The 25,655-nt window shown below is 41.5% G+C and overlaps 1 protein-coding gene across 1 annotated transcript in view; it reads left to right on the top strand.

The window, feature by feature from the left end:
- The window catches only part of NCAPD3 (non-SMC condensin II complex subunit D3), a gene marked incomplete in the record, with an annotated part of 2,635,837 nt that overhangs the window by 1,295,484 nt on the left and 1,314,698 nt on the right, over positions 1-25,655 (top strand). Inside the window, 1 exon segment of the mRNA XM_044081165.1 lies at positions 7,485-7,588. Coding sequence (XP_043937100.1) covers positions 7,485-7,588 — 104 coding nt within the window.

Here is a 25,655-nt window from a genome sequence, read left to right as displayed (position 1 = left end):
TATGCAATGCAGTATGGTTATGTTAGCACTTCGCCGTATAACGTAAACACAAAACACTTCCTACAAACGGTAACTCACCAGGACATGAAGTAAGCATTACAAATTAAAAAGCAACCGTTTGTAAGTGCTATAATGTACTCAGTTTAAAAGTGGTGTGCAGTTCACACAAGGATGTCCTTCGTAAACATTTCCTTGTCGAAGAAGTGAAAGTCGGTAATTTCAACTGTCGTTTATCTGACTTGTCGTTCATTTCGTGTCAAACGTGGTAATGTCGATGTTATGACTTGTCGACCTTCTCATATGGACCCACCCATATATATATTACCGAAAATGAAATTGCTGAGACATCACCGAATGTGTGCAGTTCAACAAAAGCTGAGAAAACCGAAAGTCATATCGAACAATCAACTGCATACATTATACAGCACTTCAACTAAGAGACTTAGCTGTTTTTAAATTCTTGCAGGAGGGCAAGCCTGCTGCATCCCCTGCAAATTTATATATACCAACTCTGAGTTCACACTGGAGGGGGGTAAATTTACCAATCTTCACTGTACTGCGATCTGTATTCAGAAGCCCCGAGTGCTCTGGAACATCCACAGCTGACAATTCCTTAAAGACAAAAACACTGTAGCTGTTCTTCTCTATGGTTTCAAGAGTAGACTGTAACATCTGCAGTTGTTCGATGTAATGACTTTTGGTTTTCTCAGCTTTTGTTGAACTGCACATTCAGTGATGTCATCTCAGCGATTTTATTTTTAGTAATGTGTTTTTCCGGTAAAAAGTAGTAGACCTATATATAGATATAATATGTGTGTCTATACATATGTTTATGTACTCATATATACTGTTTATATATTTCTAAATCTATATATCTGTACATACACAGACACACACACACACACATATATATATATATATATATATATATATATATATATATATATATATATATATATATATATATATATATATATATATAGATATATATATATATCAAATCATTATTGGTATTAGTTTTGTGAGTAGAACTGTATTTTGGGATAATCTTCATTCTTTTTTTCAAGGTTTTTTCCACTGTCGTCATGTCTAAATCCTTCGGATTCAAAGTGTTCGGAGTGTGGGCCAAACTCTCATCCCAGGACCGACGCTTAACTGTGTATATTGCTTGGGCACTGCACATTTGGATGTTGACTGCCAGTCTTGTGCTGCCTTTAGTGTCAGGTCCCTTCAGATCAGAATGGACAAGCTAGTTTTTAAGGGGCTCCTTTCAACACAGACAGTCGAGTTTTTCTGCATACCCTTTCAAGAAACAAGACTGGCCTAAATCTAAGGACAAACAGCTATAAAAAGAGAAGGATGTGGATAAGTATGAAAGTGAGAAAGAAGGGTACATCTGTAGTCAAGACTGCACTTTCTGGAGCTGACAGCTTTGCTCAGGTCCAATGCGAAAGTGCTCAAAGATCGGATCCAATGGCTCCAATCTCTTCGTTAAAGCGCTAGATACCCCCTTGGACCAGTGAGTCCCAGATTGCATTTCCCTTTTTTCAGGAGATGATACTCCAGACCACCATCATCTACTTGTTCATCTTGAATGTCTCACAGAGCTAGATGTCAGCAGGATGATGAGGAAGATTTTGAGGATGCAAATCCAGTTTAGGGTTATCCTGGTACTCTCCTTGGGAAGGTACTGAGACTGGCCATTGTATCTCTCTGGTTCCTGAATCTATACTGATCCATCCTTCAGGTCTGGTGTTATTGGATCTGACTGGAACCAGAGCACCTTTGTCAGCACTAGAACTGCTGACAACTTCAGCTCTGATTGTTTCTCTTTCTTTTGACAGTGATGGCATCGGATTGAGAGGAAACTCAGTTGAGGGAGGTGGCACCAAGATTCTCAGCCATCCCTCCTTCTTGGGGCTTTGGATTTAAATAGTTTGAATTAAAGATTGTTTTTTTGGTCAGAAGTCATTGGTGCTGAGAGTTCACGCCATTCCTCCGATCAGAGAGTATCCTCTGTGCTGATGGTGTCTTTGGCCTTCAATGCTTTTGAAAGGGTTTTGGTAAGCTCCAAAGAGGAGTCTCCAGCCAGTATGGCTCCACCCAAACCTGGGTCTGCTTCCTCTCATCCACATCTTGTCAGTCAAGGACATTGGGTCCCAAGGGCTTTGGAGATCTGCTTTGTCAGTTAGCCCTTCTGCTTCAGAACCATTTGTTCTCTCAGAAGGTGTTCACAGAAAGCAGACATGCAAACAGAAGTGCACAGACTCTTCTCCAGTCATTCACTGAAGACATTGACTTTAGAGGAAGGGATGGGTTCCCTTCAGTCCCTCTCTGAAGATGTCACTTTTGGTGATATAGTCAAACTGACGAAGCAGAGAGGGGTTTGGTCATCCTTGGACCCTTCACCTAATGCATCATTGTTCTTAGAAACCTTTGGTTCTTGACCAACACTGTCCCAGATGGTACCACCTGTTGATCCCGTTATCAACCTTACGGCTCAATGGGCATGGAAGGACCCTGATGTGGTGGAAGCCATCCACAAAAAGGCATATCCCATTTTAGCTGCACCAAAGGACAGGAAACAGTGGAGTAAGGGTCCACCAATAGATGCTATGGTGGTAACAGCAGCCACTAGGAAAGAACTATCTTAACAGTTCATCTGTTCACCCTCCTAACAGTCTAGGGAGATGGGCAGATTTGGGAAGCTACTCATTAGCAATTTTTGTCCTTAAGATCGCTCGCATAACCAGATTCCAGAGAGACTTAACCAAAGAGCTCGCCAAGTCCCTCTCAGGGGTATTGCCTGCAGATTTTCAGAAAATGGTAGACTCCCAGCCTTCCACCCTACAATCACCCTCGTGTGGCCAGATGCTTGCTCTTCAACGCAGCTTATTGCACAGCCAAAGCAACAAGCATCAGGTTTACCATGCACTGCTACACTTGGATGCGTCTTTAAGTTGTCCTTTGTGAATGCTTCCTGTGCTGGCTCAACTTTATCTGGACCTAAGGTTAAAGACACATTTGCCAGGAGCCAACAGGATGGAAAGACTCTCTGCAGTGGGAGCCCACTTTTCATCCCCAGAAAATCTTTCTGTAGGAATCCGAGGCTGGGGAGTAAGATGTGGATCTTTAAGACACTGAGTACTTGCCACAACTCCCCAGGTGATAGACATCCCTGTGGTAGGGGACATTAACTGAAATGGATAATGCCCTAGAGGCAGAGGTGGACTGCATAAACAGGGCTCTTGTGGTCCTTTTACTGAGAGAACCTATCAACATTCCTGAGTTGTAGCCTGACTGCTGTTCTCTGGAAGCAATCGGGGGGCACCTATCTTTACATCCTCAAGCCTGGCATAGAGTAACTTCAGAATCTTGGGTGCTAAGTATAATTTCCATAGGCTATTCAGTTCCCTTTTCCCTTCCACCTCAAGAAAAAGAATCAAGTCCCTGAAATTTCAGAGCTGCTTGAAAGAGTCATCTAACCTGTCCTCTAAGACTATTTAGAATCTGTAGTCAATTCGAGTTTTTTTTTTAGTACCCCAGGAAATGAAGGACCTCAGACCCATTTTGAATCTCTGGCATCTAAACCAATTTGTGAAATGGGCAAAATTCTGGATGGTCACAATTCAGTCCATTTTACCTTTGCTAAGGAAGGATGACTGGAAGCGCTCCTTAGATCTCCAGGACACCTGCTATCGTATCAAGATAGCAAAGCAGTTCAGGAGGCTTCTCTGCTTCTACCTAGGAACCAGTCACTACCAATTCAGAGCAGTGTCTTTCATCTCACCACAACCCCCAAGGTGTTCATCAAGATCATGGCAGTGGTAACAGCGTACCTGCATCTGCTGGGGATCAAAGTCTTCATGCATCTCAAATATTGTCTCCTAAGTACTAAATCTGAGCATCTACTGCTTCTTCACCTGGACCAGGTACTCCAATTGTTACTGGACTTGGACATTAGTGTAAATCTACCAAAATGTCACTTGACTCCAACCCAGAGTTTAGAGTTTATAGGATGTCACCTGCAGATAGTCTTCCTCAGTCCATGGTTCAGTCACGTCTCTCAGCTGTTCAAGTATTACATCACCCATCTCTACCAGCTAGGTTAGTTCTGCATCTTTTAGGCCTCATGGCCTGCTCTGTTCTAATGATTCCTGTAGCCAGATACTCAGAGTGCTGCAGTGGACTTTAGTCGTACAGTGGTCTCAGTCCATTCATCCTTTGCATTTAAAGACTCATATTACTCTGGTCTGGAGGCAACACATCACTTGTTAGTTACCATCCCCAACAGTTACTGAGGGTCACCCTTTCTGGTCAGACTCACCAATAGCAATAGCAATCATGAATGCCTCCCTTCTAGGATGGGGGCACTTCAGAGGGAGAATGGGCGAAAGTACATGTTCCTCATTGTACGTCAATCTTCACAACAATCCCTTGCAGTTGAGGACAGTCCTTCTAGCTTTGCAAGCATTCCAGGATCTCCTTCCCAAGGGTGTGATTTCCATGCAGACGGACACCATGGCTGTGGTGTTGCACATCAGCAAGCCGGGGGAAACCCGTTCTTTTTCTCCATGTTGAGAGGCCGTGAGAGTTTGCAGTGTCCTAATACTGCATCGTAGGGTTGTCCAATGTGCTAGCAGACAGACTGAGCATAACTGTCCTGATGCCACATGAGTGGTCCCTCTATCTTACAGTGACACGTATGATCTTCGACCTCTGGGACCAACCGTACTGCTACCTTTTTGTATCCTATCTAAACAACAATTACATCAGATATTTTGCCCTACTCCCTACATAGGTTCATTCACTGACAAATGCTGTGGTCCACAGTTGGTCTCTGGGTCTCCTATACACCTTTCCCTCTTTGCCTATAATGAACAAATTCATACAGAAAGCAAGGCAATACAAGGCCAGCAGGATCCTCATTGCTTACTTTTAGCCCTGACAGTCGTGGTTCCTCTACTTGTGGCCTCTACTAGTACATACCCCTTAGATGTTGGATCATTATCCAAACCTACTTGCCTCATACAGCCAGACTGCCTCCTCCAGACCAGAAGTCCATAAAATTAATTGCATAGTTCTTCCAATTTTGTGCATAGCCAGAGATGCCAGCCTTCCCCCTGTGGTAGTCAGTAGTTGCTCCGCTTCTCAGAATCCATCCACTAGAAAGATTTATCAGAGCAAATGGAAGAGATTCTATATCTGAGCATTCTGTAGAGGTCTTGACCCTTTTTCAGCACCTGTTGCGTCCATATTGGAATTCTTATCTGAACTCTTTGATAAAGGTTTCAGCTTTGTCACCATCAAGGTCCATATGGTAGCTATTTCAGATCTTCACTTTGGGTGTAAAGATATTCCAATAGCCTTGCTGAAAATTTCCAAAGCTTTCTTGAAATTTACCTTTTCTACTGAAACCTCCTATTACAGACCCAGCCCCCCTCTCCATGGGACATCGCCATTATGCTGCAGGCTCTAAATCAGTTTTCCTTTCATCTTGTAGCCATGGTAGATCTAAAATTCCTTACTTCGAAAACTATTTTCCTAATATCAGTGACATCTCTGTATGTAGTCTTTCACAAGTATAGAGTCTCTCTTAGAACTAATGCGTCCTTTATTCCTAAGGTGGCGTCCGAAGTAAACCTAAATCAGTCCATAAACTTGCCAGTGTTTTCCCCAGATATTCAAACAAAGGAAAAATACTTGTTGCATATGCTAGGTGTCCACAGACAACTCAGATTCTACATTCATAGAACACAACAGTTCTGAAGAGATGTTCAGTATTCATTTCATTTTCAAAACCAAAGTGGTGGAAGGCAGTAGCAGATATAAATTTGTCTAGATGACTTTCAGATTGTATCTTGTTTGTTTGTCAGAAGAATTTACACTTACTAGGTAAACCAACGGCTCATTCAGCTAGGCCAGTTTCTACCTTGGTGGCCTTCTCTAGATGACTTTCCATTGATGATGTATGTGCTGTGGCCACTTGGTCTACTGTATACACATTTGTGTCTCACTATAAGCTGAATGTTCAGTCCAGGTCACATTCCACCTTTGGTTCCACCATACATCCTTCTTTGATACCACACAAATTGACAGCTTGGCATTTTGGCCCATATGTTTGAAACAGGCAAAAATAGACAACATTGGATACGAAAGTTATGTGCTTGCCATAACTTTTCATCCATGTTATTTGATTTTCATCTTGTTCAAACTCCCTCTTTCCTGCCCCCTTCCAAATTGTTACCTATGGCTTTGAGATGATTTAGTAGATCTTTATTTCCTGTGTTTGCAGTCATGTGAGACTGTATCCACTATTCCTCAGATTGGGATGTTCTAATTTAGAGGTTCTTTACATAGAATTCTTCATTTATGAGATAAAGAGGTGGGGCAAACTCAGTCTGAGTGGGGCAAACTCAATCTGAGCAGCCAAGGTGGAGTCTTTTGAGCTTCTGCTGCATGGTGACCTCTTTTTGACTGACAAGGCAACAACTGACACTGTTGTACTTGAAATCTCACACTTGAATCACTGGTACCACAAATACCTGCTCTATGGACTAGGATCTCTCTCTCTTTGTCTGTCTCTCTCTCTCTCAGAGAAAGCCCTAGGTATGAAATAGCCTTCCTCTCCATTAAGCAAAGTGGCTCCCTTACTGTGTTTAAAACTAATACTGAAGAGAGCACATAGAGATCCATAAATTCCACCCATGGTCTCCCCCACCTGATAAATAAGGGACCATGTAATGGGAATAGCAATGGATAACCTGGCATGTGCTACTCTGAACTGATTGCTTAGTATCGACCTGCAAACCTATAAGGTTGTCATAAGTTACACTTTGGTTTCATTAAAGACCAAAGTCTCTATTAATGAGATCACCTCGTCTTTAACTTTTAGAAGATTAAATTAGTCTCAGGAGATATTTGTGTAGAGGAGAGTGTCTGGTTTTATTCATCTCTGCTAAGCTGGAGACTACAATGATGTAATCAGTGCTGCTTGGTAAGGTTTACTGTAGTGCTTACTGTAAGCTACAGCACTGATGACTTTTATTCTATAGCATACTGGTAAAGGAGTTTGTGTAGTTCATTTGTAAACTTCTGTAGAGCAGAAATGCAAGTATTCATTTTGTCAAAAATGGTTAGGTTTTATTAAGTAGTAGTTTCCAAATGGGGGTGCATGCTTGTTTGTTTAACTTGCAATGATGTTGGATGAGCTCTTTTTGGCAAATTTCGTTCTGTACATTTCTATATCTTCTATTTTGTAAGCAAGCAAAAAAAAAAAAAATCTCTCATAAAATACTGAATTTGTTGAAATATGCTTTCCTCCTATTCTTGGGGAGGCCTGTCTCCTTGCGAGTTCAGACTCTTTTCCACTTCAAGTAATCAACCCCACCCACACGCACGTGCAGCCGCACATGCACACACTTACATAAATTGCGACATCATTTGTTACTTATGTTGAAGTAATGCATTTTATTTCTTTACAGGCACAAGAACAGTGATGCTAACAATGTCACAACAGGCCATGTGCTTTCTGTAATTGGACATATTGCTAAACATGTGCCAGAGACTACCAGAGACAAGCTGACCGGTAAGAAAGACAAATAACTGTCCATCTCTCTAAATGACAAAGGCATACACTTAGCCCTGTCTTTTTGTTGTTTCACTTTTAATTTGAAAGGTTACAGCTATCTGTAATATTTTCTTTTGACAGGTATCTAATATACCTCATATTTTCTGAAAACACCCATAATAGATATTACCAGCTCTTAAACTTAGTTTATGCAAATAATTAAGAAATTAATCTGCCCTCTGAGCCTGATTGAGCTGTGTGTCTGGTAAGGCCAGTGAAACTGAATCCATATTGGCCATATTTAATGTCAGTCATTCAAGTTACAGTAAGAAGAGTGCTCGAAGGGTAGTTATATTAGTAACCTTAGGATCCATTAGTGAACACTGTGAAGGAAACTGTTAGGCTGAGAAAGGTTACCTTCAAGTGGTGCTCATGAATGGCCCTCCTGATAAAGGTAAAAGAAAGTGGCAGACCAGGAAGGGTACAGACGAAGTGATTGCTAAAGCAAAATCTTGGGTGTGAGAAGAGTTTGGAAGAAAGCCATGGAGGAGAACTATCCATTTGTCTCAAGGTTTGGCAGCAGTTGGTAGTGAAGGCAGGATATATCTGTATAGAATAATTCAAGGACAATGGAGTGCTGACCTGTTCCAGGTAGGTGAAAGGAGTATTTAAGTTCTTCAGTAGGGATAGCATGTCCTACTGTCAAGGTATTGTTAATGAAACGGATGGAATTCATGTTAAAGGTTTTCTACTTGAGAAAATGTTGGGGTTTTCCTCATGTTAACATTTTTTGCTTAGATCACAGTCTTTCTGTAGCTCTTAAACAAGAGTTTGCCTTTTCTACCAACAGTTGTCCTAAGATTGATGACTCTGGAATAGGAATGATCTGCATGCATTTACAAGCCTCAGTTCTTTTTCTGCTGCACAAGCACTCTTTCTGCTACCCAGTGTTCAATTTGTGAAACCGAGGGAAAAATCACCCAATTCAGACATCAAGAAAACAGCTGTTTGAGCAATGAAAGTGCTTACATATGTGTGCATTTTTGTGGAACCATGTTGACTCGCTGAAGGTGCTTTTGGTGAAGGATATAAAGTTCAAATACTTATCACCAAAACTTTCAGCGAACAAAACATTTTTTTTTTACAATTGGGGGCAAGTTACCCTGTGCTCCACATGTTGGGCGAACACTCTCAAACTTGTATGTGCTCCTTGGTCACAAAGCAGTTGAGAAAAAGACAAATTCCACTGTCATCAATGTTTGTTTCTCTAAACAAGAGTTTGAACATTTTGCTTTCTGAGAATCTAACTTTGCCAATTTGACACATTCCCATATATATATATATATATATATATATATATATATATATATATATATACACACACACACACACACACACACACACACACACACACACACACACACACACACACACACACACACACACACAAATGTGTGTGTGTGTGTGTACTTAAGTCTCATAATAACACAAGGCAGCACTTCGGATGCCAGTTCTATATGTTACTGGAAAGTTTTCATGTTCATTGCCTAAGAAAGTTAGACCTTCCAAAATATTTCTGTGGACATCATGTCACTAGCTAAGTATTGCATCTGCATTACCTTTATGTCACTAGCTAAGTAATGCATCTGCGTTACCTTTACAGTCTTTTGGAAGTAACCAGTGTAAAGGAATTGCTATACGTACCAAGATGTCAGTCAAGCCACTCGAGGAGGAGTGAGAAACTGGAGGAGTATGACAAATTTTGCACAGTGTTAGTGTAGAAGGGTGGGATGAGCATGGATCTTTAGCAGGTGTTGCTTGCACCATCATAGGTAGGTGTAGGAGTACAAAGAGAGGACTGAGTGATTAGGAGGCCAAACATAGTTAGTCCATGTGAAAGTTTCCATCCTTTTGTCTGCTGTCTTTTACCAAACAAGAGCTTGAAAATTGTACCCGTCATGAACTGATGGTGGCAATGTCCCTGTGTCAGCTATTGTTGGGATGAGTGAGCATTTCACCAGCACTCCCCTACTTGTGTATCTGGAACAACATCACAACGGACTTGTTCAGATGAACCTGCATAGTTGAGTACCCTGTCAACGTATCAGTTTTAGAACTTGGGCTGAAGGAGTATACTCATTCTGACTCGCACTTCCTCAACATAAGTAGGCTAACAAGCTACAGCTGAATAATGTCTTGCAGGTAATCTTACTGATGGTGGACCCTCTTCTATAGCTGTACTTCCTATGTGCTTCCTAATGCACTGGAAGCCATTTGCCTGGCATCCACTACCCACCCTTCATACTATTCTTGCATCTTACACTGTACAGCCACAGGGTGTCTTTCTAAGGAGCACCAGGGGTAGGAGAATGTTTCCCCCACCTTCATTATCTACCTGTAGTGGTTATTTTGAGGATACGGAGGTCCTTGCTTCAAAGGTATACTAGTCTCCCTGTAGCAGTTTTTCCCTAGATAACCTCTGCTGTGGAAAGGTGCTCAGTCTTTGCTCCTTATTTCTGCATTACCCGCAAAAATGGTAAACCGTTATTTGGGGAAGAAGTATGAAGAGCATTTGGCCTGTGAAATCTGTCCTCAAGAAATGCTGTTTTTTTATTTTCATCCAGAAAGCATGCATTTTGTGCTTGAGAAAAGTTCTATGCAGTGTAAAATCCCAGCTGAGCTGATTTACCTCCTAAGTAAACATCCCAGAACAGATTGCTTTCTCATTGAATAGTCCACAGGGGCAGCCATATCACCTGTCCTGTTTGCCGTCATTAGATAAGCAGTTCCATGCTTGAGATGGGTTGACAAGACAGCATTGATCGCTGTGGAATATGACTGTAAAATTAGGGCAGTAATATCAGGATGCCTTTGCTCCCAGAGTCTTCTTTCAGGACAAGCTTCGACGCACTGTAGTGAACTCCCCATTCTTTGGATAAATTTTTCATGGCGTTATCAAAGACGTTTGATATCCTCTTGTTTCCTACAAAATGTCTGTTGACTTTGTCTTATCCCCTTGATAACAAGAGGTAGACTTGACAGGGGACTACAACAGAGTCTTTTTTAGGATTGCATAATGGTAAGCTAGTTTGAGTTTTCTCCAAGATGAACTGTGAACAATGACTGTGTGTTCAGGATTTGGTCACAGATGTCCATGTCTTGAAATATTAGATGTTGTGTAAGAAAATATTCTTTATAATGGACCAGTGTTTGTTACAGAGTCTTGGAACAGTCCCATACTCTTCTATCTTGAAATAAGGGTGGGGATTATCTTCCTTACTTCAGAGGGTTAGGAGATTTCCTTTGCATTTTGAACCTCATTGACTTTAATGAGCATATCTGTTAAGCCATATTCCAGATGGTAAACTTCCAGGGGTTTATGCCCCTTGTCTTGAAGACTGATGTATGAGGTGCATTTTAGAACATGTTTTATTTGTGAATGTTTCTCTTTTAAAGAATAAATTGGTGTTTAAGGAATCTATTTTTATTTTAAAATGTGGAAGTCTGACACCTACTGTTGCTAATATGGAACGTAGTTGGAAGTCTTTTGTAAGGAATCTTTTACTGGATAATTGAATTATTGATGTTAATTATGTAAAGTATTTAATGATGTATTCTATTCATGTTTATGAACTCCTTAGAAGGCCTGTGGGCCAAGGTGCTAGAGCAGTTCGTTTGGTTTGCATTGATGATAAATACCAGTTTATTTCTATTTTGATTACTGGCGTTGTGGTGGATTATTATTTTTTTGTTTTTTGCTTTTTTGAAGTACAGTATGGCCAGTGATCCTTCTTTATATTTACCATGTATTTTCCATGATGAGGGGGTGGATTCTTCTCAGAGGACCATGGATAGTACATTACCCAGCCGAGAGATTATCCGGTGGAAATTATTTCAACTTCCAGGGGTGCTGAACCAATTAAATCCTGGGAGAGATTATATGAGGAAGAGACAAGCTAATCCCTTTCACTGTGTGTGACAGAGTGGCACACTAAATGTACCTCTGGATGTTCAATGTACTGTTAATTCTTTGGAATAGTTATTATTGAAAGAGAATGTGCTTCATTATAATATTTTGAGTCTCCTGCATTATGTAGATTTGGATATAACACCCCGGGAACTCAGATTTTTTAAACATCCTGCCACTCCCTTTAATTTATCCGTCCCTATGGACAAACAATTTGAAATAAGATGGGGTTTCTGCAGCCCATAAATGTGTGATCGAGTGGTTACGTATTTTAGTAGAAAGAGATGCGGTTAAGTGGCGTATGTTGAAGGATGAAATTGCTGCTTCCTGTACTGCTGTCTTAGACCAGCTGAGTTCTACTCTTTTTGAGCAGGTGCTAAGTGGTTTTAACGAAAAATTAGAGGAATCGTCTAAAGAGATTATCCAAAGGAAAATTAAAAAATTAGAGATCGACATCAGAGATTATAATGCCGGTTTGGCTTTTAGCAGGACAACCAATGCGGGTCAACATAAAGGAGGTATGCGGGCTTCCGGTATAGGTAATTCGAAATTGAGCATTTCTTTTGCTTCATCAGAAGCTACTGGAAGCATGGTTGAGTTAGAGGGAGAAGAAAATTCATATCCCCCTTTACCTCCACCACAGCAACCTGCCTATATGAAGAATAATTTTCTGAGTGACTGGAGCAACACTCACAATGGGCAAAAAAGAGGTCGATTGGCAGGTATCGGGGATGGACAGTATTTTAGGTACAATAACTAGAACAAAAATATTTGGTATTGACTTAATGTTTTGTCATCCCTGTGACAATTTGTTAGAGACTGTAATAATTTTATAGTTAATTTGTCTGGCAATGCTGTTAGTGATGTTGAAATGTCAGTCCTACAATATGGTCTTAAATTTGTGCCTATGATATTATCTAGGAAACATGTATTACAAATGGAAGTATTTCAAGTTAATCAGAAAGTTGCATTTACTGGACGTTTTTTATGTTAAAGAAGATGTTTTTTTCTGATGCTGTGGAGGGGGCACTGATGATGGGGATACTTTTTTCATGTAATTCCTCGCTCAATGATTCTAATGATAATACATATTATTTGTTAGATACTTCAAAGATGCCCTGTAAGAGCAAATTCATCCCCCGTTTGTTCATGAGGAGGATACATTTTTCATCTAGGATAAATGTTGGTATAAAGAACTGCTTTAAGCAGTTTCTGAAAATGAAATGGTGAGTTTTAATTTGACCAAACAGGAATGCGGAGCTTTACAGAATATGAGTAAATGGAAAGAGTTTGTATTTAAACCATCTGATAAGGGCAACAAAATAGTGATTTTTACATTGTTCTCATTATTTGAAAATGTGTATGGTCCATTTGATTGATGAAAATGTTTACAGGGTTGACAGTTTTTTGGAATATGAACAAGCTTTAACTGACTTTCAAGAATTGTTGGGGAATGGGTATAGATTGGGATATTTATCTAAACAGGGTGTAGAAATCAAGTTTAATGTGGATGGTTGTACTTTGGCCACATTTTACTGTTTGCCGCAAATACATAAGAGCTTCAGTTCCCCTCCTGGTTACCCATAGTATCAGCAAATTATTTTATTTACACAATATTTGGATGATGTTACATATGTATTTAGTTGATGATGTGGTGAAGTTAGATTCATATGTAAAGGACACTTTTGATTTTTTTTGAAAAAAAAAATTAAAACAGTGATATTGTGTAAAGATTTTTATTGGATAACATTGGATTTTAAAAGTTTATACACCAACATTAAACATTCTGTGAACCTTCAGGCACTTAGGTTCTTCCTGTGGGAGATAATCCTGTGGCTAATTATGTGATTGAGTTGGTATATTTTCGCTTGACTCATAATTTTTTTGAATTTAATCAAGTGATTTATTAACAGGGTCAGGGGACAGCTATGGGGGCTCCATTTGCCCCAATGTATGTGAACCTGGTGATGGGTTGGTGGAATTTGTGTATAAATTGGATTTTTAAGTGTCATGTTATCTTTTATTTTAGATTTATAGATGATTTAATTTTTTTCTGTAGAGGTGGGGAGTTTATTAGTAGAATCATTTACTGGAAAGGTTCACCCAGACTCTGCTACAGTTGACTGTGAGAGAAAGGTTAGTTTGCTTTTTATTTGTTGTATTTTGTATTACTTTATTGCCTTTTTCTATTTTGTATGCTGTGGCTTGTTTTCTTTACACTGTGTTTTACTTGTATTCTGCTTTTAGCTGCATATTAAAACTTGAAAAGAAACCACAGCTCTCTCTCTTGAGTCAGACAGAAATTAGAACAGGTCAATTAAGGAGTCATGCATAAGTTAGAACAGGTCAGTTAAGGTTAATCATCTGTGAACTGTTGGGTGGAGCTAGGAACTAAGCCTTCTATTTAAGGAGTAAAATAAAACATTTCAGAGCTTTACTGGAAAGGTTCACCCAGACCCTGCTACAGTTTGCTGTGAGAGAAAGGTTAGTTTGCTTTTTATTTGTTGTATTTTGTATTACTTTATTGCCTTTTTCTGTTTTATATACAGTGATTTGTTTTCTTTACAGTGTGTTTTACTTGCATTCTGCTTATTAACTGCATATTAAAAATTGAAAAGAGACCAGAGCGCTCTTTCCCACACAGTTACTGTTGTGTTCTTAAAAAACACTGTCTTTCTAGTTGACGGCTCCTTATATTAATTTGACCATATATCTCATTTCCTCTCTGCTTTTACTGGCTGGTGTGAGTAAGCACAAAGTTATCATTTTGTGAAATCACTCCCCTTCTACTATTTAAATTTATTGTCCATCCTGCTGTATTCCATAGTACCAGAATACAAACATGAACCACCCCCTTTCAGTCTATCTTGCTGTTTTAAAAATAGTCTCTCCACCAAAACTTAACTTTTTAGACAGGTAAAACATAAGTTACCTACTTTCACATCTAACTTCTCTAGTGCACACTGCAGTGTTTAGGATAAACCATTTTTTTTCATCTTACCTTTAAGCATCTATTGCTAGACCACATTCTGCCTCTCAGTAGTCATCTTGGGATTAGTGCATCTGTTTTCTCCTGGTGAGCGAAGGAGTGCAGTTTCATTATTTCCTGAAGACTGCCGATCACTAGAAAGCTTAATGACTGCTCTATAGGTGACAGCTTGGAATCTGTGCTTCTATTCTGAACCTGGTGAGAGTAGGAGTAGAGTGCATTGATTCCTGAGCCAAAACACAAAAGTTCAATACAAGATATAAATACACACCAATCAGCCAGTACTTCACCAGTAATTCTTTTATTGTTCCAACGATCTGGTACCTCGGCAATTCGCCGATTTTTATATACCTAATTCCTGGTTTAAACCATTAGGTTTCAAAGTGTCAAATTTTAATATCATTCTAGTTTCTAACTCTAATAATTTGTATGTATAGGTATATAAAAATCAGTTTCAGCATCTTTATAAGCTAAAGTGTATTCATATTCATATATTTATGTGTACATGTACACACATGTATATATATGTGTGTATAAGTTAATCTAAGTGTATGTGTGTGTGCGTATTTATTTGTGCACATAATTTCATATATATTATATTTATTTAATTTTTCATACATATTATATTTATTTAATTTTGTTTATACATCATATTTATACTTATTGAAGTGTGTTTTAGATAAAATGTTCATTATTCATATGCATAGTTAATATATGAAGCAAATCATATATGAAACAAATGAATGTTAAAAAAAGGTTTCTTTTTGAGGTCACTAAGTAAAAGTTTCATTTTCTCATCAAATTGAAACTTTGATTAATTAATTAATTGTTTCATATTAAATGGTATAAAATGCACTACTATGATGGATTAAAATGTGATCTTTGAAGGCGAATTGCCGAGGTACCAGATCGTTGGAACAATAAAAGAATTACTGGTGAAGTACTGGCTGATTGGTGTGTATTTATATGCATTGATTCCTGACTCTCTGTGGTTGGAGAGTGAGTGTCTGTGCTTAACGTACCTGATTGGTCTGGTTGCTATTCAAGGCATCTACCAGAAAAATTCTTCAAGTTTTTGCAGACTCTTGCATCATCTAGGAAAAGACTGTGGATCACCAAACAGGGCGTGACCTGCTTCTCTTCTTGGGACTGGTGCTAACATTTTGCTTCTGGTAAGAGAAGAAGCAAAGGAGTATTGTATCCCAGCAGAGTGAAGCTATGCTGAGACCAGCATTAGTAGTAGCCAGGCAGTAGCCATTCATGTGACTCCCTTCTTTTCATCATTCTTGACAAGCTAATTCTTTATTTTTTAGTAAGTGCTTTTTGATTTCCTTCTAACTTCAGAATATCTGCCCAAATACTTTGTCCTTAAGTTTTCAGGGTCTATGTATTTGTTTCCCCTCAGGTGTTTGGCAGTGCTCTGTACATACTCAGACACCTTGAATGACATTTTTTTCTGTAAAAGGAATATATAAGGAACCTGCTCCAGTACTTAGTAATAATGACCATCCCTACTGGCATGTCTAAAGGTCAGTTCCCAGTGCTTTCTCTTATTAACCTGGTGAACATGGGCATTCTGAGGCAGTGTAGCAACTGCCTCATGTACACAGACAACCCTCTCCTTTTACCTCCCAACACACCGATTTGTGAGAGATGCACTTATATATCCAAATTGGAAGCCATGCACTCTCAAGCCAAGACAGGAATAGCTGGTCAAGAGGAGAAGATGAACACCTGCACAACACCACAGGCAACACACAACCCCCCAGAACACCCACCATTACAGCTCTCACATAAAAACACAAACCACACACCACCTTTTGCGGAGGCTCTCAGTAGAAATCTACCCAAACAGCAGAGACCTCCAAGCCAGAAATGCACTCGACCACCACAACACAGCACAAACTACAAGACACACAGCTCACCTACACAGTATGCCTCTCAACCTAAGCCCCTAAGGCAAAACAGCTTGCACAATACACTAATCATAGGTACCACGATAGTGAGGCACTCTGATGTCCCACTCACTAGGTTAAATAAGGAGAAGGGAACAGTCGGCTGTCTATCAGGTGCTAGAATCCAACATGTAATGCACGTACTCAGGTCACTCCACAACAAGTACAAGTATGACTCTGTCACTGTCCATGTGGCTGTGAGTGACCTGAGATGCACCTCTCTGGACTACATGAAGAGAGACATGGAGTACTTCTTGGATTATGTGTCTCAGGCAGATATGACCCTAGCCCTGAGCAGCATCATACCGTTGCCCAGAATATTACCGCAGTACAAGCAGAAAACAATTGACTTCAACGATTGGCTAAGTTTTAGGTGCCATTCTAAGGGGATCCAGTATCTGTCTGCTTGGGATGGCATGGATTGACCAACCTCGATGCTTTGCCAGAGATGGCCTGCATCTGTCACCCATGTGTTTCCAGGTACTGGCTAAGGCTCTTGCCACCCCTATAGTGCCTTTTTTAGGTGATGTTCCAAAGACCAAATTACCACCGTAACAGCTATAAATAAATGCAGTCTGAGGGTCATTCTGTTCAATGCTAGAAGTCTATATCTCAAGATGCACTTGCTTGAAGCACTCCTCAGTATGGAGAACTTTGACATTTGTGCTGTAACAGAGACATGGTTTAAAGCAGCAGAAAGCACCCCTGTGCTACCAGGCTACAACTCATTCCACACCTTTTGGCCCCAGAACATAGGTTCATAGGTTCATACTAGGCTATCTGCCCAAGTGCATTTACAAGCCTAGCCCATAGTTTTGTGGCTTACGCCACCCCTTTAGTATGGGGAACTATACCCATTATTTTGCTGTGCCTCTGTCGAGCAGTGACACTGAGGTAATCCCTGGGGTATATCTGCGATCTCCCATCCATTGGTCAAGATTTCTCTTGAACAAGGCCAGTGAGGTGCTCTGCCTCACATATACCGGGATTTTGTTCCACAGCATAGGGAGCCTTTGGGTGATGAATCTATCCCTCCAGCACGTCCTATTAATAGCCGTGTCGAGGTTTAAGTCTCCCGCCCTTGTGGCTCTGATGGATCTAGATTTTTTGAGGTGAAGCATATTCATCAAATCTGGGTTTGACATGGCCTTGTATGTTAGGCAAAGGTCACCTCTGAGCAAGCGTGGCGACTGAATAGAGCTGGAGTTCTTTCAGTCGGGCAGCATAGGACAGATTTTTGAGACCCTTTATCCTTTTGGTGAGGAACTTTTGTGGCCTCTCCAGCTGCTGCAAGTGTCGGGTCAGATACATTCCGAATGGGGCATTGTACTCAATCATTGGTCTGATGAGTGATGAGTAGAGGGAGACAATGACCTCCCTTGATCTAGATGAGAATCCCTTCATGATAAGGTGGGCAATGTAGAAGGTCTTCCTAACTGCTTTAGCTACATGGGTGTCGAATGACAGACTACTATCAACCTGGGTCCCCAGGTCCCTGCTAACTTCTTCTGTGCTCAGTGGATTGCCACCTATTTGGTAGCTAGGGGTAACCTTGTTTTTCCCGAAGGGTATGACTATGCATTTTTTGGCATTTAACTTTAGGCCATGGCTCTGGCACCAGTTATCCGTTTCTGTGAGACCCTTCTGAAGGATATCTGTGTCAGATGTGTTTTCTACTATGGCCCAGTTTGCAGTCATCTGCAAACTTTGTCAGCCATAACCCTCCTGTGTTTGCTTGTACTTGAGAAGTAGATGCCAAACAAGAGTGGGCCTAGGACTGAGCCCTGTGGGACACCACTTGTGACAGGCTTTGAGTCTGACATGGCGCCAGCAACTCTGACCCTGTGGGTTCTGTCACTCAGCCAGTTTGCAACCCATCTTGTGATGTATGGGTTAATATTTAAGCTGATGAGTTTTTCAATGATACCCGAGTGGGGTATTGTATCGAAGGCCTTCGCCAGATCGAGGTAGGCTGTATGGACTGCCTTTCCTCATCAATGGCTTTGGTGACTGTTTCAAAAAGTCAACCAAGTTTAAAAGGCATGATCTGCCTTTGACAAAGCCAAACTGGGTTGGATCCAAAGTCTGCAAATTCCCTATGTCTTTATTTATGAGGTCCATTATGATCCTCTCCATGGCTTTGCAGATAAGGCTTGTCAAGCTAATGGGCGGTAATTTCCAGGGTCGGTGGAGGCACCGCCTTTGTGAAGTGGGACCACAGTTGCAGTGCGCCACTCCTGGAGTGCGTATCCAGAGGTAAGGCTCTGATTAAACAGCTGTCCTAGCTGTGGGTTTAATTCCTCATTGAGTTCGTGGAGCACACAGCCGGGGACACCATCAGGTCCCATGGATGCTGTGTTTTTGCTTTGGAGAGAGCAGTTCTCACTTGGCGTTGGAGATGTTTGGGGGCTGCAATCATTTGGTATAGATATCTCTCCTTTTGGGGGAGGGGAGAAGTTTGCACTGAACCTGTCAGCCAGTATGTTGGCAATGTCCGTAGGATCAGTAATCTTCACATCATTTTGAACTAGTTCTGAGCATATCTGGGAGTTTCCTCCCAGGTTTCTAACATAGCTAAAGAAGGCCTTATGATTGTCTTTTGAGTCTTTAGCTATTTTTCTCTCAAAATTTGCTTTGGATGATTTTATGAGAGCTCTTAGTTTTTACTTATAGTGATCAAGGGTGTCTTACCTTTTAAGGATTTTGCTCTATCTTGTAGTAGCTTCCTCCTTTTGTTGTAGAGTTTGTTTATGGCTGGGGTCCACCAGACTGGACGCTTGCCTTTGGTACAGAGAGTCTTTGTTTTGCTTGGGATTGCCTTATCCATGCAGTCCTGCAGGTGCTGGTAGAAGGCATTTGTAAGTGATTCAGCGGCATGTGTACTGTTTTCCCGCTCGGGGCCTTAAAGGAGACCACACTAGTCTTTAGAAGTGTGAAATCGGCTTTAGAAGTTCTTTACTGTGGTCTTTTTATTTCAGGTGGGGTGGGATGAGGACCTCCAGCGAGATTCGTTTGTGATCTGATCTCACCAGTGAGGGGTATACTTCGGTGTTGAACATTGTGCTCCCATGTTCGTGATGATGAGGTCAAGTATGTTATCTCCTCTTGTGGGGATGGTAACTAGTTGTTCCATGGCATTTGAGTTTATGAATTCCAGGAACTTTTGGGCTAGGGTGTTTGGGCTTGAGTAGTGTTCCCAGTCTATATTAGGGTAGTTGAAGTCACCTAGTATGATGGTGTTTGGTGATACATTTATCCCCTCTAGTGTTTTCAGGAAGGCCATGTGAGGTTCCTGAGTTTGTGAGGGTGGCCTGTAACATGCTACAATTTGCAGAGCAGTCTTGCCTATGGTTAATTGCACCTGGATGGTCTCCGATGCATCGTGCGTTGCAACCAGTCTTGAGGTGTGGGAGTCCTTGATGAATATGGATACACCCCTCCTTTCTTGGTATTGTCCGGATTTTGGGGCGGAGCATGATATGAGGTAAAACCTGATAGTGCTGGGGTGCTCTCAGGAGCCTTGAACCAGGTTTCTGTCACAGCACAGACATCGATGTTCTCCATACTGAGAAGGGCCTTGAGTGCGTGCATTTTGAGATTCAGACTTCTGGCATTGAGCAGCATTACCCTTAGTTTTTTCCTTTTTGTGTTCTAGGGTGGTAGGTTTAGAATTTGAGCCTTGCCTAAAAAGGCACTATGGGGTGGCAAGAGCCTTTGCCAATATCCGAATCCCAGGGGTGACAGGTGCAAGCCGTCCCTTGCGAAGCAGCGTGGCTTGTCCAGCATGTCATCCCAGGCAGACAGACACTGGATCCCCTTTGAATGACACCAGTGTTTAAGCCAATTGTTAAAGCTGATCATCTTATCTCTGTATTGTGGCATCATTCTTGGTGAAGGTAGGATACTGCTCAAGGTCAGGGTCATACCTGCCTGGGCTACATAATCAGAGAGCTCCTCGATGTCTCTTCATGTAGTCCAAGGAGTGCGTCTCAGGTCGTTTACACCAGCGTGGACAATGACTGAGTCGTATTTGTACCTGCTGTTGAGAGACCTGAGTGCTTGCGTTATGTGGCGGATTCTAGCGCCCGACAGGCAGCTTACTGTGACCTTCTCCTTACTCAGTCTGGTGGCGGGGCGTCAGTGTGTCTGACTATGGAGTCACCAATGACTAGTGTGTCCGGCATTTTGTTTGGCCTTAAGGGCTGTGACTGTTTGACACTCTGACTGTGAGGTCTATGTGTTGCAGGTGATGTGTTCTGAGGTGGTGGTTGTTTGGGTGTCTGCTTTGGTGGCCTCTGCTGTTTTGGTAGATTTTTGATCAGAGCCTCCAGTATGTCTTTGTGTGTTTATGTGTATGATTTGAGGTTGTGATGGTACTATGTGAGACTGGGTCTATAGTGTGTGTGGTAACCTTCTCCTCCTGACTGGTCTTGCCAGTCCTATGTTGAGAGAGCTCAGCCTCCAGTTTGGCTGTATAGTTGCATCTCTCGCATGTATTTGTGTTTTGTGGGAGGAGGAGAGGGTTGTCTGTGTACATGAGGCAATTGTAACATTGCCTCAATATTCCCAGATTCACCAGCTGAGCAGGAGAGGACACTAGCAACTGATGCCTCGACATGCTAGAAGGAATAGACAAAAAAAAAACTTTAAAGAAGATTCCGGGGGACGTGGATGACCGAGAAATGGGGGTTTGCCTTTTTGGGGTACTATCTATGACAAGAGCACCGTATCAAGGTAATACGTACTGTAGGAGCAAGTGCTAGGCTTAACAGATAGAGAATAGTCTACTTGGAGTCAAGTAGAGATGATCTTTTTAGTTATAGTATACGCTGATTAGATCAGTAGTATAGTTCGAGGAAGGTAGCTTTAAGGGAAAATTTGAAGAGTGGAATTTAGGTAGCCCAAATAGGTTAAATCTGCTTAACCGGCGCTGCCCTAGTGTGCAACGGTAGCAGCTCCGCGCTAAACCGCGCAAACGCGCGTTTAGCGTATTTTATATCAGGGGGCTGAAAGAAGCTAGGAACTGGCCCAAAATGACCAATAAACTACAAGTTGCTGGCTGAAACCTCACAAAACTGGACCAACAGGCAGCTCAATGTTTCCCACTCCCAGTGGTAAGCAAGGGAACTTCCTCTGTTCCAAATTAGGTAAAGATTCAGTAACAGGAACTGCAAACAAAGCCCAGGGATCAGCAAGCTCTGAAACTGGAGTATTCTAGCTTAGTAAGGCGGGAAAACAAGAGATATTTTTTTTGGGTTTTTTTTTTCAGAAAACAAACAGAAACAGATACAGTAAACACTTATAAATGCTATAAATCGGCTATCACAGCCTACACAAACAATTTGCAACAGTTACAGATTTTAAAAGTAACAAATTGAGAAACAAGTGCAAAAACAGAATAAATGCAGAAAAACAGTAACAATGTATCAGCAAGCAGGCGAAATACAGTTGCTAGATAAATAGAAGTGGAAAGCCACAAAATTATACTTAAATCAGGTAAAGTCGCTTTTTTAGCTCTCTGAAGCTTGGATTACTCTGCTGGCCACCACGAGGATCTGTGCTGAGTAGGTACAAGCCAAAAAACGCGCGTTTAGCGTTTTTATATCAGGGGGCTGAAAGAAGCTAGGAACTGGCCCAAAACGACCAATAAACTACAAGTTGCTGGCTGAAACCTCACACAACTGGACCAACAGGCAGCTCAATGCTTCCCACTCCCACTGGTAAGCAAGGGAACTTCCTCTGTTCCAAATTAGGTAAAGATTCAGTAACAGGAACTGCAAACAAAGCCCAGGGATCAGCAAGCTCTGAAACTGGACTATTCTAGCTTAGTAAGGCGGGAAAACAAGAGATATTTTTTTTTTTTTTTTTTTTCAGAAAACAAACAGAAACAGATACAGTAAACACTTATAAATGCTATAAATTGGCTATCACAGCCTACACAAACAATTTGCAACAGTTACAGATTTTAAAAGTAACAAATTGAGAAACAAGTGCAAAAACAGAATAAATGCAGAAAAACAGTAACAATGTATCAGCAAGCAGGCGAAATACATGAGCCGACGCTCCAGTCTTCGTATTCATTAAGGATATGCACACCTCCAGACTAGTAGCCCAGCATAACACATTTAACATACTTCAGGTAGAACTAACATTGGGTAAGACGGAGATTCAGGTCGTAGTTTGCTATAGGTCCCCAACCATTTCCCAAGACTCGCACTCCACGTTTCTAAGCAACCTGGAAACTATTAGGGTCCAACCCTACACTCTCATACTAGATGACTTTAACTACCCCTCCATCAACTGGGAACACTACTCATGCACCAATACACTGGCCCAACGCTTCCTGGAATTCATCAATTCCATTGCCCTGGACCAGCTCATACTTACCCCCACTAGAGGAAGCAACATCCTTGACCTGGTTATTACTAACATGGGCAACCTACATCAATAGTCAATTCCTCCCTGGTTAGATGCAACCACAAACTAATCACCATGGAAATCCATCTCTCACCCACACCCCCTGCAAAGGTGTAACCACCATGAAAAACTTTTCCAAAGCTGACTTTGTGCTCCTAAAAACAGAGGTGGCAAACTTCACGGCACCCGTGTCAATGGAAAATAGATGCATGACTGCCGAATTATGCACCAGTGCGCACTGTACGAACATGTACATAAATGCATGGAACAAGCCATACCCAGCAGAACCAAGACGCAGTCCTCCAAAAAAAGGAAGCCAAATCTGGTGATTCCTTGTCATTAATAAACTCTACAACAAAAGGAAGAAAGTGTTGCAGAAAAAGGTCAAGTCCCAAGACTGGAAAAACTCCCTTATTAGCCTCAAAAAAAGCTGAGATTCCTCATCAAAATGTCTAAAGCCAGCTATGAAGGCAGAATTGTGGCAGACACTAAAAACAACCACAAAGCCTTCTATAGTTATATCAAGAATTTCCATGGCAATACCCAGATTTGCTCTGAGTTACTACACGATGGTATCTCCTATACTGAGCCAACAGATATTGCCAGCATACTAGCCGACAGATTCAGTGCCAACTTTTACCCCTTTCTCTCCCCATAAAGGACCAATCACAATATCTGAGTAATGCCAGGCACCCAGCATTACTGCAACACAGGTTAAAGCTACATTTTCCAAGGCCAAAAATACAGCTTCCATGGGACCCAACAATATCCTTGTATGTGTTCTACATGAACTGCAAAGTGAACTGGCACTACATCTGTGTGCCCTGTTCAATCACCTCAGGCTTTGTCCCTACCGAATGGTGCACTGCTACAGTCATCCCTCTCCATAAAGGGGGAGCGACTACAGACCCTGGGAATTAGTAAAAAAACACAAACCACCACGATTCTCCAATTTCAGGCTCACATAAAATAAACAAGCAAACAATTCCAAGTACACAAATGAACCCAAAAATGGCAGACTGCTCCAGTTCTTCAAATCTGTCCAGGTTAAGTGCACTTGAAAATGATTACCAACATCACACTAATAATTTGAGAAAAGCATTCACAGAGAGAGGCTATCAGAACAAAGAAATTGTTGAAAATATTGAAGCTGTAAGGAAAGTGAGAGATAATAGTGCCAAACCCTATTTTTCCAACCAAATAACCAAGTTAAATGTAGCAGTAGTGCCACAAGATTCGGGTAAGTATATGAAGTTGAGAATACCCATGTTTTATGTAAGTAATAATGTTTGGTATCAGAGAGATGTTCTTCGTCTCACATTGCTGCAGTCATGACCTGTGGGTAGTCAGCTGTCCTCGGTCGGCCCGAATACCAAAGGGCTAGGCTGGCGTCGGTCATTGTCGCCTAGAGCTGACGTCAGTACGCAGTAGTACTTAAGCGCATGCCCGACGCCATATCCCCAGTCTTTCTTGCTGCGTGGTCCAAAGCAGAAGCAGTGTTTGCAAGTGCCGTTCGGCGTTCTGAAATTTTCATTTACCGAGTTTCAGACCGAAGACCAAGTTGGGCTAAGTACCCCGTTGGGGAAATTTTTGTCTTTTCTTGCCTCAGTTATCCGGATATCAGAAAAAGTTAATAATTGCATTTCTTGTGGGAAACAGATACCTCATAGGGATTATCATTCTTTCTGTATTCCTTGCTTAGGGCCTGAGCACGATGTAGTCGGGTGTCGCTTTTGTGCTAGATTTAATAAGCGCACCATTAAGCGAAGGTTAGACTGTGCCAGGCTTGTTTTCTGTAAGCGGTGTAACTATAACATGCCGTCGGATCCTCGGACGCCCGCTACCGCTAAAAAGCGTAAGGATAAATCTTTGAGATCTAAACCGGATGAGTCGTCCGTTGCGGACGCCGGTTCTTCGGAGCCTCCGGTTGAATCTGTGGATCCTGCCGAGGGTTCGGCTGAATCCCAGGGGGAACCTTTACTTTTACAGGAGTTGGCCTCTCAGGAGTTAGGACAGGCCGAGGGTGCTTCTCAGGTTTCAGTAGTTCCATCCTTACAAAGGTTATTAGGCCTTCTACTTCAGTGGCTAAAGGCCATGCTAAGGCCAAACCTGGTCTTGTTGGACCTGGTCATTCTTCTAGCTCTCCAGCCCCTTTTCCTAAAAAACATATGTTGAAAATGGCGGAGGACTTGATTACTTTGATCCGGGGTTCTATGCCCCCCCCAGAGAAGAGGCGTAGGGTGGAGGCAGATTTAGAGGGAATGGATCATTCCTCGGACTACTCTGATTCCTCAGCTGAAGAAATTCAGGATTTTCCTTCCTATTCTTATTCGGATGCAGAGGACTCCTGTCCTTCTGCTTCTCCTCCAGAAGATTTTTCTTTTTCTGAAACTTTACATACCATGAGGGAGCATTTCAAGTGGGAAGGTCAAGACTTTTCAGATTCTCGGAAAAGGCTTAGGGAATTTTTGTTTCTGCCACAATATAGGCCATTAGCTATTCCTCCTGTCTTAGATGTTGTTCAGGATGTTTTTTCTGAATCTTCCCTTAATCCTGATTCTCTGCCTCCGGCCCCTGTTAAGCCAGACAGGTATTACAGAGTTCCAGAAGCACATAAGTATTTGTATAAGAGTCCTAGAGCTGATCCAGAAACTATTATTCAAGGCCCTAAGGGTGTTAGGGCTTCTGTGGCTAAAAATCCAGTCCCTTTGGATAAAGATTCTAGAGCGTTAGACAGGTGGGGGAAAAAAGTGTACA

The sequence above is a fragment of the Protopterus annectens genome, chromosome 8.part0, assembly GCF_019279795.1.
Source record: "Protopterus annectens isolate FY-2018-M chromosome 8.part0, PAN1.0, whole genome shotgun sequence".
NCBI lineage: Eukaryota > Metazoa > Chordata > Ceratodontiformes > Protopteridae > Protopterus > Protopterus annectens.
The sequence above is the reverse complement of the archived record's forward strand: the minus strand, read 5'-3'. Positions and strand labels throughout refer to the sequence as shown.